Source organism: Selaginella moellendorffii, unplaced genomic scaffold, assembly GCF_000143415.4.
Source record: "Selaginella moellendorffii unplaced genomic scaffold, v1.0 SELMOscaffold_271, whole genome shotgun sequence".
Lineage (NCBI taxonomy): Eukaryota > Viridiplantae > Streptophyta > Lycopodiopsida > Selaginellales > Selaginellaceae > Selaginella > Selaginella moellendorffii.
The window spans coordinates 1-15,260 of NW_003314529.1; the positions used below are offsets into that span (position 1 = coordinate 1).

A 15,260-nucleotide genomic window follows, 5' to 3' on the forward strand; every position below is an offset into this window, starting at 1 on the left:
GGCCATCAATCGAGCAGCATTTCAGCAAATTGAGTCGATCGGCTCTCAGGGAAGACGCTTACTTGCTGCTGGACATGGCAGGGGAGGAAAGAAATCTCTCCCGCTTTGCCGAGATTGGAGGCGTGCTCGCTGATGAGGAATGTCTCCCACGGCGCAAAGCTCCCGATGCTGCTGCTGCTGCTCCTCCGATTCATCATCGCCGAGCTCGCGCTGCCGATTCCCGGAGAATTTTCTTGAATCCAGCCGCGGCGTAGTCATCTGTGACGAAATTTCACCATCCTAGAATCCAGACATTCTCGCGATTCGCAGATAGACGAGATCCCCGAGCAATCCTCTTCTCACATTTTCTCCACACACACCACACAAACCCTATGCACAGAACACTAAAATAAAAACTATTTCCAAATACAAGCCATAGCCAAAAGCTCGGGCCAGGCTCGGCACCGAGGCACGAGCCCCGAACCAGCAAACGAGTTTACTGCGGGCGGGTAAAAGGTTTGAAGTTCGGCCGGTCCTCTCATGGTTGACGGGCCAGATGAAACCGTCAACGGTGAAACATTGATAGCCGTTGATCCTGGCCTTGGATTTGAATTTACGCCACCGCAGTAAAAAATAAAAACCCCCACCGCTGCGACAGGGACCAGCGGGTCGTGACACGTGTCTGGTCCACAGTGGCTCGCACCCAACTAAATTGACCGGACCAATCCAAAACTTTCACTACCCTGCCCGTTAGCGTGGGCAATTAGAGCAAACAACTGCTGCTAATTACTGTCGGAGATTATGGAGATCCCATGATTGCTAGCGCCAAGGTCGCCGGTTCGAATCTTTCCCAAAGGATCCCTCTCCAAGCAATTCTTTGTCTGTCTGGAATGGAAGAATATCTTTGGACGTAACTATAATGTACTCTGAAGTAGTATGATATCTTTTTATCCTCTCTCCCAAACTTCCAGATCGATCCCTGGACATTACATTAGATCTTAGATCTTAGAGCTTAGATTTGTATATACCATCTTCTTTTTTCCATACCAGTCGACCTCTTTCATCCATGTGCTCGAGCACGAAGGAATAAATCCAATCCTTTCAGCGTCATTTCCAACACAGACGCTTTCCTTGTTGGCTTGGCCCGCCCTGTGAGCTACTGCCACAGCGCCACTGCTCCAAAAATTATACCTCCTGGCAGTCCCTCTGCAGCTTCTGGCATCTCTACCATTATAGAGAGAACCTCTTGTGCTGTGCTCGCTACGATTTCTTTCCTACAAAAACAAGCACCGCAAAACGAGATAAGTTCCACTTGGAATGAAACAAAGCGACACAGCACAGCTCACCTGTGGAAAAGAAATGCAGTCCGTCCAGTCTTCCGGATATCGCTCTGACCGCGTCCCGGAACGCACTCCTCCATTCCGGGGCCCCAAATCGGAGGATCCAAAAGCGAAACATCTGCTGGAACATTGCTAGGTGGGAAGAAAGTTACCTGTAACTCCACTAGACGACGCCTGAATGCCGTCGGATTCCACTTCATGGGCTTCACGAGAGTTTCCAGTCCGCAGTCCATGCGATGGTGGTGGAAACCAACGCGCCAACACTGCGCTGCATTGACAGGAATGAACAATAATATCAAAATGCGTTTCTCCTGACGGAAGTTTAAAAGACATACCTTTTCCTTCGTTTTTTTTTATCTTTTAATCTGGAGTAGTGTGAAACACCAGTGCAGCGGCAGTCGTTTGTGGTTGTAAGCATAATTCCCCACCTCTTCGAATATAAAAAACACTTGTCGAGAACATCAACACAGGTCAGCAACGACGAGCTTATGATCTTGCACAGATGGTGAAAGGTGCCGGTTGAGTAAGAAACGATACCATGCCAGATCTTAAAAAGTCGGCAAGTCGGGTCGGGCGCAAAACTCCAGGCTGCAAGATCAAACAACACCGCGTCGCTATCCCGTCTTAGTCTAGAAAACAGAAAAAAGCGTACCTTAAAAGTCATGGATTTTGTTACTGCGATGATGATCACAAAACGTACCGAGCACATGAAGGACCAGGTGTGTTGGATCAGCTTTCAATCGCCAGAGGGTGTAGAACATTATGCATTCTGTGAAGAGCAGATTTGATGCGTTCTTTGAGATTGTCATCGTCACACTCGACGCTGCGGCTGGTGTAGTCCACAGTGGCAGCAACTCCGTCCACAGAAATCACGAGCTTCTTCCCTTCCTCGTCTACTTTGACGTCTCCAAACAAAGACGTGAGCAGCGACTGGACAACCGTAAGATCCTCCTCAATCTTCGGCAGACCATTGGCGTCCGTCAGCAAGCGAGGATCCATCTTCGTGATGATCGCAATTATTGAATCCGCTATCATGTCGCTCACTGGATCAGACACCCACTGGAGGACCACATGCTCGTTTGACTCCTGAGAAATCGTCACCTTGTCATGGATCCTCAGTGTCTGGCTCTCGGCTTTTGTAACGTGTTCCACGCCGTCGTACATCTGCTCAATCCTGTGTCGCAGCACAACAAATGCGCCGTCGTATGGGACTGAGAGCCTCTGCTGGATGCTGCCCCTGGAAAGCTGTGTGTAAACATGAAGGTCGTCCGGAGCCATCAGCTGGTACGTGAAGCTCTTCTTGATCAGCAGGCCGCTCACTGCGCCCCCCTCGTCTGGTGTTTTCTCCGCCAGCCTACCAACAGCCTTTGCAACTTTCTCTCCTTTGAAAAAAAACTCCACGGGTTGGCAGTTCTTTGGCGAGTTTATCTTGACGTTTTGTTCTGCAAACTGCGCCTGTAACTTGACCTTTAGACGGCCCATCTCGTTCTGCTCTCCATGAACGAGAACAATGTGCGGAGGCCTTAGTTCCCCTAAGAAGGCGCTGGTCTGAGCAAAGTCCGCGTGTGCCGAGAAAGAGATGTACACCACCCTCATGTTGAGCGGAACTACGAGGCCACTGACGAGGGCAACTTCCTTCGGCTCGTTCAGTATAGTCTTTGCAAGTGTCCCTTCCACAACGTAACCAGGTATCACGCAAGCGTTCTTCCTGTCCTGACACCAGCGGTCGAATAGCTGACGAGAGAGGCCGCTCTGCAAACCGCTTGGACTAGCCATAACAATCGAAGGCCCGACATCTTCGAACTGCTCGATGCTCTTGAGAGGAGAGATATGCTTGAAGTTGAAGGGATTCGAGTTCTCGTACTGAGACTTGATCTTGTCGTTCATGGAATTGATGTAAGTCTGATAGACTGCCATGCACTTCTTGGCTAGCGGCGAAGCATAGTATATCGGGATGTGTTGCAGCTCCGGGTGAGCCTCCCAGTACTCGTCCAGAATCAACAGAAGCTCCTGTGCTCGTCCTAGAGCGAAAGCCGGAATGAGAACTCTGCCTCCGTGAGACACGGTTTGCGCTATAGTCTCCGTAAACCTCTTCTCCCGGACGTGTCGCGGCTGATGAATCTGAACGCCATAAGTCGACTCTATGATGCAGACGTCTGGAGAAAACTCTGGCATTTCCGCGGCTTTGAGGTGGCGATCCTCTTCTCTGGAGTAGTCTCCTGTGTATAAGACCCGGATACCGGCTATATCCACCATGAACATCGCTGCCCCGAGGACATGTCCCGCGGTGTAGCACCAGAAGCGTATCCCATTCACCTCCATAGTTTGGTGAAAGTCTATAACCTGTAGGCACCGTAAGTGATGTGACCCCAGGTAGCACCACACATACCTCGATCTTGTCCATGGTTTTCAGCACGTCTTGCTCGTCATACAGCATGTCTTCGACAGACCCTTTGCTGATCTTGACATAGTCCGTGAGCAAAAGCTTGTAAATGGCTTTGGTTGCGTGTGTCATGAACACTCGGCCTTTGAATGTGGTCTGAGAGACAAAACTTTACAAACCAGCCTCGCAAAAAAGAAATCAAGTACCTTCTCCAGAAAATATGGAAGCGAGGCCGCGTGATCGAGATGAAAGCTGGAACAGAGATCACGAAGAGTAGAACAATAAAAGGAAACGAAAAGGAAAATCCTTACTGAGTTACTAACAGCACGTCGATTGTCGACGGATCAATCTCATCGAAATACGGCAACGCGGCCATTCCAGTGTAGCCGGGATGGATTCCACAGTCGAACTGGGCAGGAAAGCACTCACATTTCACATTTCCTTGCTCGAAAGAAAGAAATCTCGAAATCCACTCACCAGAATCGTCTTTCCCTTGTAAGTCATGTGGCAGCACGATCGGCCGACCTCGCTTCCAGCTCCCAGAGGCATAATCTCCATCTTCTCGCCCTCGTTCCTCGCCATCGAATCCTTTCTCTTCAGCATCGTCGCGAAACCAAAAGCCCTAGAAAGAACGAAGATTTTAGGGTTCTAAGCTTTTGCCACGTCGGCATTTACGCAGCGCTTGCACTCCCGCCCAAAAAGCCCTAGGAGGAGCGCTGCTCGAGCAAAGGCATTGCGGCAGTCGCGGATGATCCCAGGTGAGATTCTTGTCGGCTTCGATTCAATCCATTTCATCAAGAACCTCTGATAGGAAGAACAATCTGTGGAAAAAAATTCCCATTGATGGGCGCCTTGGGTAGCAAAGATGATCAAACTGCCAGCTCTTTGGCGCAGTGGTCACGACACGAACTGGGACGGCAGCGGCGGCGGCGGCGGCACCACTCCCGGATCCGCTTGGAGCGGTGCTGGAATTGGAATCACAAGAGTAGCAGGCAATCTCTCACAGGCTTGCGATCCTTCTTGTCGAGGCAGCAGTGTAGTTCATCCCAGGCTCCTCCACAACAGTGTCCCCAGGCCAGAGATCTTAGGAGGGAGTGGATTCTTTCGAGCTAAGCTTTGTGAGCTTGACGAGATAGAGGTTCTTCCTCCTCCACTACCACCACCACCATTTTTCTTCCATGGTAGCAGCACCAACTCTCTGGTGAGCTCCAGGAACTCTCACACTAGCATGGGGAACAAGAGCTCGTCAACTAGAGTACCGGTGATTAGCTATAGAAGCAGTGGGATCTCCGAGAAGCAGGATGGTGCCAGCGTCCAGTCCAAGAAGCTCGAGCCTCTAAAGCTCCCGATCACAACCATGGCAGAGAAATCGACACAAACTTTCAGCACCAAGAATGTCGCGCTAGACACATCCAGTTTGGTTTCCACGAACTTTGGAAAGCCGGCTACTTTGCGTGGAGGATCGTCATCGCCGGGACCGGGGCCGGGATGGTACTCGCCGAAGTCCCAGCCATCTTCGCCAGCTTTCTCGATGGGAAGCCGGCTTGGCGATGGCAAGAGGTCTCACAGTCCCGGACCAGGAGCACACTACGTAAAGAGGAGGCCGGACGGTCCAGGCTACACGATGTCTCCTCGGTTTAGAGACGCTGCAAAGGACCGGAGTCCCGGGCCGGGGCAGCACAATCTTCCAGGAACTTTTGGTGGTCCGGCTTACACCATGGCGCCGCGGTTTAACTCGCCTCCCAGAGCTCACAGCCCGAAGCCATTTGCTTCTTCGTTGTCCGTCCTAGGCAAAGGTGCCGGCCCGATGCGAGAGACAAACACTAGCTGGACCAAGACAGCGGTTGAAGGTTCGTTGAATGCTCATGCAAACGTTCCTGGTCACGGGGTTTATTCCAGCTACAGGCCCGAGCATCTGCCGAAGAAGAAGAAGGAGAAGAAAAAGGAAGTTGGCTACTTCATCGTCAAGGTGAATCCGAAAGGACCGGCTTACAAGATCACAAAGACGGGGACCTTCTTGATGCCGGAACCGGATGATCCGGCTTTCAATCCAGAGAGAGGGGAGTCAGGAAGAAGGGACTCTGGCAATCTAGACAGGAGAGGTTCCCGCTCCAGGAGAAGATCCAGTTTATCTCCGAGGCGGCCGTCGGGTCCTCCACAACCAGATCCAACTCCGGGACCGGGAGAACACCAGGACGCCGAGTTTCAAACAAACGGTCCCTGGATAACTATCAAGTCCAGGATTCCATTACGTCCAAAGGAGAACTTTCCAGGACCAGGAACTTACGACGTTGTGTCGAGGCCGAGCTCGCCATCCTTCTCTCTCGGCACTCGCCGTTTTGTTCCGGAGGACAAAACAGAAAATCCAGGGCCAGGAGCGTACAGGATCATAGGGAAGCCACACGGCCCGCATTTTTCAATCACTGGCAAGCCCCGAGACTCGTCACCCCGCTCGAGAAGTCCCGGTCCCGGAGCCTACAAGTACGAGAATGGAACCATCGGCTATGGTCTACCAGCTTTCACCATCACTGGCAAGGCGACGTCTCCACGAGAAAGCGATGTTCCAGGCCCCGGTACTTACTCTGTGCGGCTTCCCAGAGGCCCGGCTTTCACCATGCAGTCGAGACAAAGCTCACCAAGAACTCCAAACTTTCCCAGCCCGGGATCATACAGTCCGCAGCACAGGATGCGAGAAGAGTTATCAGACACCCCCGGCCCCGGCTCCTACACCTCGAGATCTTCCATGGACGGTCCTTCCTTCAGCATGCACGGCCGACTTAGTAGCCCGGCTTCTTCCACTTCCAGGAGCAGCTCTCCGGGACCTGGAGCGTATACGATCTCTTCCAGGCCAACGAGTCCATCATTTACGATGTATGGCCCGGTGAAGAAGAGCAACGAATGGAATGATTTTCCAGGGTCCGGAGCGTACTGCCCGAAACTAGGCCGGGTGAGTCCGGAGTTTAGCATCCGGGGAAAGCTTCCAGTCCAGCAGAGAAGCCGAAGAAGCTCTTTCAGCATCCGGGGGAAGATTTCTCGTGAGGAGCGTCCTCGTTTTCCAGGACAGGGGGCTTACAACGTCAAGAGTGGAAGAAGCTCTCCATCTTTCAGCAATCCAGGGAAGATTTATTGTGAGGAGCGTCCTCGTTCTCCAAGATTGCTAAGAAAAATATGAAATGAGAAGTTATATTTGTGTCTGTTTACAATTGTTTTCTAGTGCTAGTATGAAGAAGCTCTATATTTTTCTTTCCAAGCCGGCCACTTCTTCTTGGGGATTGAGGACGTCGTTTCCTCTCGTTCACCACCTGTTCATATTCTTCAGCAGCAGGTTTCATACGAGAGAATGCACCTACTCGATTAAGTCCCTCTGTGTTATCTAATATTATTTGCTCCACGTCGTTTGTCCACGTTCTGGCCTTCCGCCCAATCAAAGTCTCCAAAGAGTACTCCATAACAAACATCGTCTCAGGTATCCAAGCTGGAGACCCTGAGAATCTATCCAAAAGCATAGGACGGTCCTCAACTTAAACATCTTCTATAATATATTAACTATTTAGAAATTTAGAGTGTTGGTTGTCGCTTTTTTACTTCATCATGTGCAATCTTTAATGAGATCATTATATCTTTTGCACACTGGCTCTATAAATAAATATATATATATATATATATATATATATATATATATATATATATATATATATATATATATATATATATATATAAAGACTTCTTTTTTATATCTTGTAAAGTGATTTCCTCTTGCATTTGATAATACTCAAAAAGGCCTTCTCAAATATCTTTCCATTTTTTACTTTGATTATCCCAAAATGTAAAATTATACAAATGTTAAAATGTTGCATCACAGTTAGGTGTAAAATGTTATATTTTCTTTCTTTGGCATTTTCTAAACTATAGAATGTGGCATAAGTGAGTAATTACCATATAACCACATCTTTCCAATGATTAATTTTACCAATGTTCACATTTTTAACATTTAGTAAAAGCTTTCACACCCATTTTAGATTGGTCATTAATTTAATTTTAAACAAAAAATCCAATATTTATGTATTTTGCAACAATGATTAATCTTCATGTTGTGCAAATAAATTTTATATCGAATTTTGTTGAGTAGATATTAAGTTTTCAGCTTCTTCCATTTTACACTCAAGAGCATCGATATAAAAATTAACATCATCCACTTTATCTTCATTACTTTTTTTTTTATTATATTGTGATATCATACCCCAAAAGATGGGAAATAAATGACTAATCATAAGTCTTGCATTTAGTTCTTCATGATCTATAAAGCCATATGTCCTTCTTGCTTTTATCATCATTAGGTAAAATATTTGCAATATATATGAAATAGCACTTTCAGAAACACTTTACCCCGAATTTGTTAATTGTAATTTAATTCTATCATAGTTTTCTCCCTTACAAATGAAATTATTAATTTTGCATCCTTGCAAGGATAAAAATGGAATTTAATTTTTATTTAAATTTAATATAGCATTTCTCATGGTTTCCATTGATAGGGCTAAATAACCATAAAGCACTGTCTAAAGCTAAACATAAATAAGAATTTAATTTAGTAAAAAAGAAAAAAAAAATGATAATAGTGGTAGTCGGGGAAAAAGAATCTCTATCTAATTCAAAAGAATTCACTCCCTTTTAAAAGCTTTTAAAACTAAATTTAAATTAAAAAACTTTAAAGAGAGAAATCTGTTGTGGATGCAACCACTTTCTATGGTGTACATAAAATATCAGTAGAGATTCCACCAAATTTTTGTTTTTGTGTATTAAAACCACTAATAGATGTAACATCCCTATCAGCTTTTATTGTTATAAAGCACTTTTTAAAGTTAAACATAAATGAAAATTTTTATTAATAAAAAAAAATATGGTAATGGTGGTAGTTAAGGAAAAAGAACTTTCACCTAACTCAAAAGAATCCACTCCCTCTTTTAAGAGCTTTTAAATTAAAAATTAAATTAAACTAAAATTATAAATAAAAAAAGTAAAGGGAAGAATATATTATGGGTATTTTGGCCCTAGATGAAGTAATTACCTTTTGTAATGTATATGACTTACCAAAATTTTTTTTCTATTCATTAAAACCATTAGTAAATGCAACATCCTTCCCAATTTCCATTACTATGGGTAAAAAACCACAAAGCACTTTCTAAGGCTAAATATATATAAAAATTTACTACTTTCACTGGCACTCTAGTTGAAACACTCTTGTTCCCATACTATTTTGAGTTCTTGGAGAGTTGTTATTATTACCATGGAAGAAAAATAGTGATGGTGATGGTGGAGGACGAAGAATTTTTATTTAACTTAAAAAAATTCACTCCCTCTTAAAAACTTTAGTTTGAGGTTGCTATTGTGGAGGGTTGTCGTGATCACAAATCTGTTTGCTATTTGTCATAGAGAGTTTGTGTTTCCAATTCCAGCACTGCTTGGGAGTGGTGTGGCTGCTACTATTGCCACCCTATTCATGCTATAGCTTTTCTATTTTTTTACTAGATTAGGATCTCCTCCGAGAAGCAGGATGGTGCCAGCGTCCAGTCCAAGAAGCTCAAGCCTCTAATCACAACCATGGCAGAGAAATCGACACAAAGAACATTGCACTAGACACTTCCAGTTTAGTTTCCACAAACTTTGGAAAGCTGGCTACTTTGCGTGGAGGATCGTCATTGCTGGGACTGGGGCTGGGATGGTACTCGCTGAAGTCCCAGCCATCTTCGCCAGCTTTCTCGATGGGAAGCTGGCTTGCCGATGGCAAGAGGTCTCACAGTCCTGGACCGGGAGCACAAAACGTAAAGAGGAGGCCGGACTGTCCAGCCTACCCAATCTCTCCTCGGTTTAGAGACGCTGGAAAGGACTGGAGTCCCGGGCCGGGGCAGCACAATCTTCCAGGAACTTTTGGTGGTCCGGCTTATATCATGGCATGGCGGTTTGACTCGCCTCCCAGAGCTCACAGCCCGAGGCCATTTGCTTCTTTTTTTCCGTCCTAGGCAAAGGTGCCGCCCCGAGGTGAGAGACAAACACTAGCTGGACCAAGACAGCGGTTGAAGGTTCGTTGAATGCTCATGCAAACGTTCCTGGTCACGGGGTTTATTCCAGCTACAGGCCCGACAAGGAGAAGTAAAAGGAAGTTGGCTACTTCATCGTCAAGGTGACGGCTTACAAGATCACAAAAAACGGGGACCTTCTTGATGCCGGAGCCAGATGATCCGGCTTTCAATCCAGAGAGAGGGGAGTCAGGAAGAAGGGACTCTGGCAATCTAGACAGGAGAGATTCCAGCTCCAGGAGAAGATCCAGTTTATCTCCAAGGCGGCCGTCGAGTCCTCCACAATCAGATCCAACTCCGGGACCAGGAAGATACCAAGACGCCGAGTTTCAAACAAACGGTCCCTGAAGAACTATCAAGTCGAGGATTCCATTACGTCCAAAGGAGAACTTTCTAGGACCAGGAGCTTACAACGTTGTGTTGAGGCTGAGCTCGCCACCCCTCTCTCTCGGAGGACAAAACAGAAAATCCAGGGCCAGGAGCGTGGCAAGGTGACGTCTCCACGACAAAGCGATGTTCCAGGCCCCGGTACTTACTCTCTGCGGCTTCCCAGAGGCCAGACCATGCAGTCGAGACAAAGCTCGCCAAGAACTCCAAACTCCCCCGGCCCGGGATCATACAGTCCGCAGTGCAGGAGCTCCTCTCCATCCTTCTCGATGCGAGAAAAGCTTCCCAAGTTATCAGGACGTGACAGCCCCAGCTACACCTCGAGATCTTCCATGGACGGTCCTTCCTTCAGCATGCACGGCCGACTTAGCAGCCCAGCTTCTTCCACTTCCAGGAGCAGCTCTCCGGGACCTGGAGCGTATACGATCTCTTCCAGGCCAACGAGTCCATGGTTTACGCTGTATGGCCCGGGGAAGAAGAACAACTAATGGAATGATTTTCCAGGGCCTGGAGCTTACTGCCCGAGACTAGGCCGGGTGAGTCCGGAGTTTAGCATCCGGGGAAAGCTTCCAGTCCAGCAGAGAAGCCGAGGAACCAATGTCAGCATCCGGGGGAAGATTTCTCATGAGGAGCGTCCTCGTTCTCCAGGACAGGGGGCTTACAACGTTGAGAGTGGAAGCAGCTCTCCATCTTTCAGCATCCAGGGGAAGATTTATTGTGAGGAGCGTCCTCGTTCTCCTAGACTGGGAGCACAAACCAAGTACCAGCGTTGACTTCAGCCTGGAACTTATCGATCCTCCCAAAGCTTGTAGCTATGAAAAATATGAAATGACAATATTTGTCTCTGTTTACAATTCCTTTCTAGTGCTCTCTATATTTTTTTTCTCTTCCCACACTTCTTGGGGTTTGAGGACGTAGTTTCTTCTCGTTCAGCACCTTTTCATATTCTCCTTGAACAATAGGTTTCAGTCGAGTGAATAAATCTTCATATTCAAGTACCTCTGTGTTATCTAATATTATTTGCTTGACATCATCTATAGTCCACGTTCTAGCCTTCAGCCCAATCAAAGTCTCCAAAAAGTACTCTATCACAAACATCATCTCAGGGATTGCATCTGGAGACCCTGATAATTTATCTTAAAACATAGGACGGTCCTCAATGTAAACATGTCCCACAATATACCAACCATTTAGAAATTTAAAATTTTGTTGTTGCTCTTTCATTACTTTTACAGAATTCAGCATTATGGAGGAAATCCAAAATCCTTCAAGGGAAATCCTTTTAACTTTCTGTATACCCAACCCATCAGATGTAACATCCTTTAAAACCCTCCCAAAAGATGTATCTTCCATTACTTGCTTTAATAAAACCTTCCCAAAAACCTAAGAATCCTTTAAATCCCTAGAAATTTATTTTTTAGGGTTAATCCACTCAGAAAAAAAAAGGCTAATCCAAACCTGCTTTCAAAGGCTAACACAGATGAGAATTAATAAATCCCAAAACTATGGTTTGTAAATGCTCCACTCTCCTGCTCGTGGCTGCCATTGTTACTACCAGTGTTCTTCTAGCCCGCCATCACCACCACCGGTCGGCCAAACAAACCAAGCGAAGAAGCTCTAGAAGCGTGGGACGAAGCTCCCAATCGCCTGGCCCGCTCGTCTCCACCAACGCCTATGGATTCTCAGCCACACCCACCTCTGTCCCCGGCTGGAAGCCATCCCCAAAACTCCCACCACTCAGCCACGCCGGAGTTCGGAGCCTAGTGTAGTTTGGAGGGACGTCGCTTCCCAGCCTGAGCTCTTGCCTCTCCACCTTTTCCAACCAGAGCCTCTGACTACGTCTCCCAAGGTGTGGGCTACGCACGCCGGGCTGTGGAGGCGTATCCAAATGCATCGCTTCTGCTCACGGGCCATAGCCTGGGTGCCGGACTCGCAGTTCTCGTCTCGGCATCGCTCGGCCACCAGAGATGAAGCGTAACGTGGTTGTGATCGGGTACCGTGGTCATGGCGTCGTGGGAGCAGCAAGTTGGCACGGTTTGAGCACCAGGGAGCTCGGACTCCGCAGCCGCGGCTTGTTCAGTGAGTGATGCTCCCAGCTCCACTTGCTTGAACTGCGCACAGCCTGAATGGGATTCTTGATAACCTGCAAAGAGGAGACAAGTTTCCGTGCTGGGAGCATTAGAGAGCGTGCTGGAAACACTTACTGTGGATCTGTGAGGCGTGTGTGACTCGCAATAAACAGGCAGAGATGCATACCTGAAGAAGTATCACGTTAGTCTTTTCATTTTTCTAGAACAAAACTCACTGGATTTTGTAGTAGCAGCTGATGTATCGTCGATCGCGATGCCACTGCTTCCGATTGATCAGCTTCACTGGAGCTTGGAGCAGTAGAGCGTACTGGAAAAACTTCGCAAGGCATCCTAGCTCCGGAGAAGCAGCACATTATAGTTTTTCCTTTTTGTTTCAAGAACATAACTCACTGGAATTTTGGAGTAGCTAGATTGCAAGCGATCGCATCTCAAAGCACGATGCCATTGCTCCATCAATCGTCCCCGTGCCTGATTGACTATCTTCACCGCGTTTCTAAGAGATTTTCAGTCATTCCTGATCGATAATCTGGCCACGCACAGAGGAAATCTATCTAGCTACATTCATCTACCTGCGCCGATATCAATCCCCTATGCATCGTTGCGAGACAAATATTTAGAAACAAATATTTTAGGGTTCTAAGCTTTTGCTTCGCAGATGATAGCAAAGATGATCAAACTGCCAGCTCTTCGACACACGAACTGGGACGGCGTGGCACCACTGCTGGAATTGGAATCACAAGCTCTCCGCGACGAGTAACAGGCAATCTCTCAGGCAGTGTAGTTCTCCGCCACAACAATAGGAGGGAGTGGATTCTTTTTGAGCTAAACTTTGCGAGCTTGACGACTGCTTCTATAGCTAATCACCTTGACGAACTCTTGTTCCCCATGCTACTGTGAGAATTCTTAGAGCTCACCAGAGAGTTGCTGCTGCTGCCATGGAAGAAAATCAGCGTCCAGTCCAAGAAGCTCGACTCCTTCGAGCCTCTAAAGCTCCTGATCACAATGGAACCGGACGATCCGGCTTTCAATCCAAAGAGAGGGGAGTCAGGAAGAAGGGACTCTGGCAATCTAGACAGGAGAGATTCCAGCTCCAGGAGAAGATCCAGTTTATCTCCGAGGTGGCCGTCGAGTCCTCCAGAACTCCGGGACCGGGAGAACACCAGGACGCCGAGTTTCAAACAAACGGTCCCTGGATAACTATCAAGTCGAGGATTCCATTACGTCCAAAGGAGAACTTTCCAGGACCAGGAACTTACGACGTTCTGTCGAGGCCGAGCTCGCCATCCTTCTCTCTCGGTGCTCGCCATTTTGTTCCGGAGGACAAAACAGAAAATCCATGGCCAGGAGCGTCCCAATCACCGGCAAGCACCGAGACTCGTCACCCCGCTCGAGAAGTCCCGGTCCCGGAGCCTACAAGTACGAGAATGGAACCATCGGCTCTGGTCTACCAGCTTTCACCATCACTGGCAAGGCGACGTCTCCACGAGAAAGCGATTTTCCAGGCCACGGTACTTACTCTGTGCGGCTTCCCAGAGGCCCGGCTCTCACCATGCAGTCGAGACAAAGCTCGCCAAGAACTCCAAACTCTCCCGGCCGGGGATCATGCAGTCCGCAGTGCATGAGCTCCTCTCCATCCTTCTCGATGCAGACAAGCTTCTCGAGTTATCAGGACGTGACACCCCCAGCCCCGGCTCCTACACATCGAGATCTTCCATGGACGGTCCTATGCACAGCGGACGAGTCCATCGCTTACGATCTATGGCCTGGTGAAGAAGAACAACGAATGGAATGATTTTCCACTCGAGACTAGGCCGGGAAAGGTTCCAGTCCAGAAGACTAGCCGGAGTCCGGGACAGGGGGCTTACAACGTCGAGAGCGGAAGAAGCTCTCCATCTTTCAGCATCCGGGGGAAGATTTCTCGTGAGAGACCTCATTCTCCAGGACCGGGAGCGTACTTCTTGCCGAAGACAAACCAGGCACCAGCGTTTAGCTTGTATGGGAGGATCCGAGGGCCTCGACAAGACAGCTTCAACAGTCCGGCTTGTTGATCAGCAGATCTCAACGCTTGTCGCTTCTCACTTTTGTCTTTGATACATCTTCCCAAACATCTCAGAAGCAGCGAACTTACATACTCCATATATCCCTGTTTTCATTCTTTCCTTTTTCCTTGTAAACTTGCATCTCTTTTGTGAAAACTTATAGGTGAGAAAAGCTGTGAAGAACTTTGAAAGTTAACAGTAGTTGGGAACATACTCACAACATACTCCGTCAGAGTTTTAATCATATCTCATAAGCCTCCTTTTGGATGATGAAGGGCTACACTTTGAAAATTGGGCCTGGAGGGTATAAAGATTTTTAAAAGTGAAAGCATTCGAGGACTTTTCATTACCTACTCTCCAGATCCAGTTTGTTGGAGGAATATCTGGCATATACTAGAATATTCTATAAATGACCTATTACTCTCTCACTAGAGAATCCGCATTCCAAAGGTTTAATACGAGGCAGAACAAGAGCGCTTGGAGATTACGCTCTTGCAAAGGAACCCCTGACAGTTGATGGTAAAACTATAAATTTGTGAAGCACATAAACTGCATCTTTAAATTATACAACATCTGCTAAGAAACTGCTAGATTAATATAAAGAAAGAAAGAAATAGAAAATCTAAGAAATCCAGACCATAATAGTAAAGTGTGGTGTTAGATCATAAGATATAAAACTTTGACCAAGGCAATGCCGATAGGTGAGATCTGTGAATCTTAGATTTTCAGTTCTAAGAAACTATGGGCGCCATAGTTTCATGTTGTGCATACTCAAAAATTTAAGGGTTGAGATATTATAAAGCAAGAAAGAGCTGAAAAATCTAGACCATTATAAAGTGAAAAAGAGTTGGAAGCTTTGACAAAGGCAACGGGGATAGGTGAGATCCGGTGATATCTCTAATTCTCAGGCCCGCAGCGAGAACACAGGTGAGAATTTGATCCAATGAAGAAAATCCCAAAGCCATGTT

The 15,260-nt window shown here is 47.1% G+C and overlaps 3 protein-coding genes across 7 annotated transcripts; 2 read left to right on the plus strand and 1 right to left on the minus strand.

Moving 5' to 3' along the window:
* Positions 1-691: 691 nt before the first annotated feature.
* On the minus strand, positions 692-4,325 carry LOC9641038 (cleavage and polyadenylation specificity factor subunit 3-I). Of its 5 annotated transcripts, XR_002991457.1 has the most exons (9): positions 4,180-4,325; positions 4,014-4,111; positions 3,909-3,954; positions 3,709-3,858; positions 1,972-3,662; positions 1,655-1,907; positions 1,326-1,587; positions 1,008-1,253; positions 692-958 (listed from the first exon to the last, which is right to left on the minus strand). XR_002991457.1 is itself a non-coding variant. In XM_002994393.2 (5 exons), exons 1-5 carry the CDS (start codon positions 4,303-4,305, stop codon positions 2,049-2,051), a joined length of 2,034 nt encoding a protein of 677 aa, XP_002994439.1. In that variant the 5' UTR covers positions 4,306-4,325; the 3' UTR covers positions 1,969-2,048. The 5 variants fall into 5 exon arrangements, 1 of the variants encoding a protein (XP_002994439.1); XR_002991456.1 differs by having other exon boundaries at positions 897-1,253; positions 1,655-1,948; positions 2,020-3,662; XR_002991455.1 differs by having other exon boundaries at positions 897-1,253; positions 1,326-1,582.
* A 242-nt stretch (positions 4,326-4,567) lies between these two features.
* LOC9641035 (DNA-directed RNA polymerase II subunit RPB1) lies at positions 4,568-6,900 on the plus strand. Its single transcript, XM_024667963.1, has one exon. The coding sequence runs from the start codon at positions 4,568-4,570 to the stop codon at positions 6,872-6,874; it is 2,307 nt and encodes a 768-aa protein (XP_024523731.1). The 3' UTR covers positions 6,875-6,900.
* A 2,103-nt stretch (positions 6,901-9,003) lies between these two features.
* LOC9641036 lies at positions 9,004-10,651 on the plus strand. The gene is made up of 3 exons (XM_024667964.1): positions 9,004-9,012; positions 9,234-9,691; positions 9,955-10,651. The coding sequence occupies exons 1-3, from the start codon at positions 9,004-9,006 to the stop codon at positions 10,649-10,651; spliced, it is 1,164 nt and encodes a 387-aa protein (XP_024523732.1).
* Positions 10,652-15,260: the final 4,609 nt, after the last annotated feature.

Coding starts and splice junctions, on each gene's coding strand:
- LOC9641038 (XM_002994393.2), bottom strand. CDS start 4,305: ATGCTGAAGAGAAAGGATTCGATGGCGAGGAACGAGGGCGAGAAGATG. Junction 3,955..4,013: donor GACGTGCTGTTAGTAACTCA/GTAAGGATTTTC, acceptor TCTCTGTTCCAG/CTTTCATCTCGATCACGCGG. Junction 3,663..3,708: donor AAACCATGGACAAGATCGAG/GTATGTGTGGTG, acceptor CGGTGCCTACAG/GTTATAGACTTTCACCAAAC.
- LOC9641035 (XM_024667963.1), top strand. CDS start 4,568: ATGATCAAACTGCCAGCTCTTTGGCGCAGTGGTCACGACACGAACTGG.
- LOC9641036 (XM_024667964.1), top strand. Junction 9,692..9,954: donor CCCAGAGCTCACAGCCCGAG/GCCATTTGCTTC, acceptor CTTTCAATCCAG/AGAGAGGGGAGTCAGGAAGA.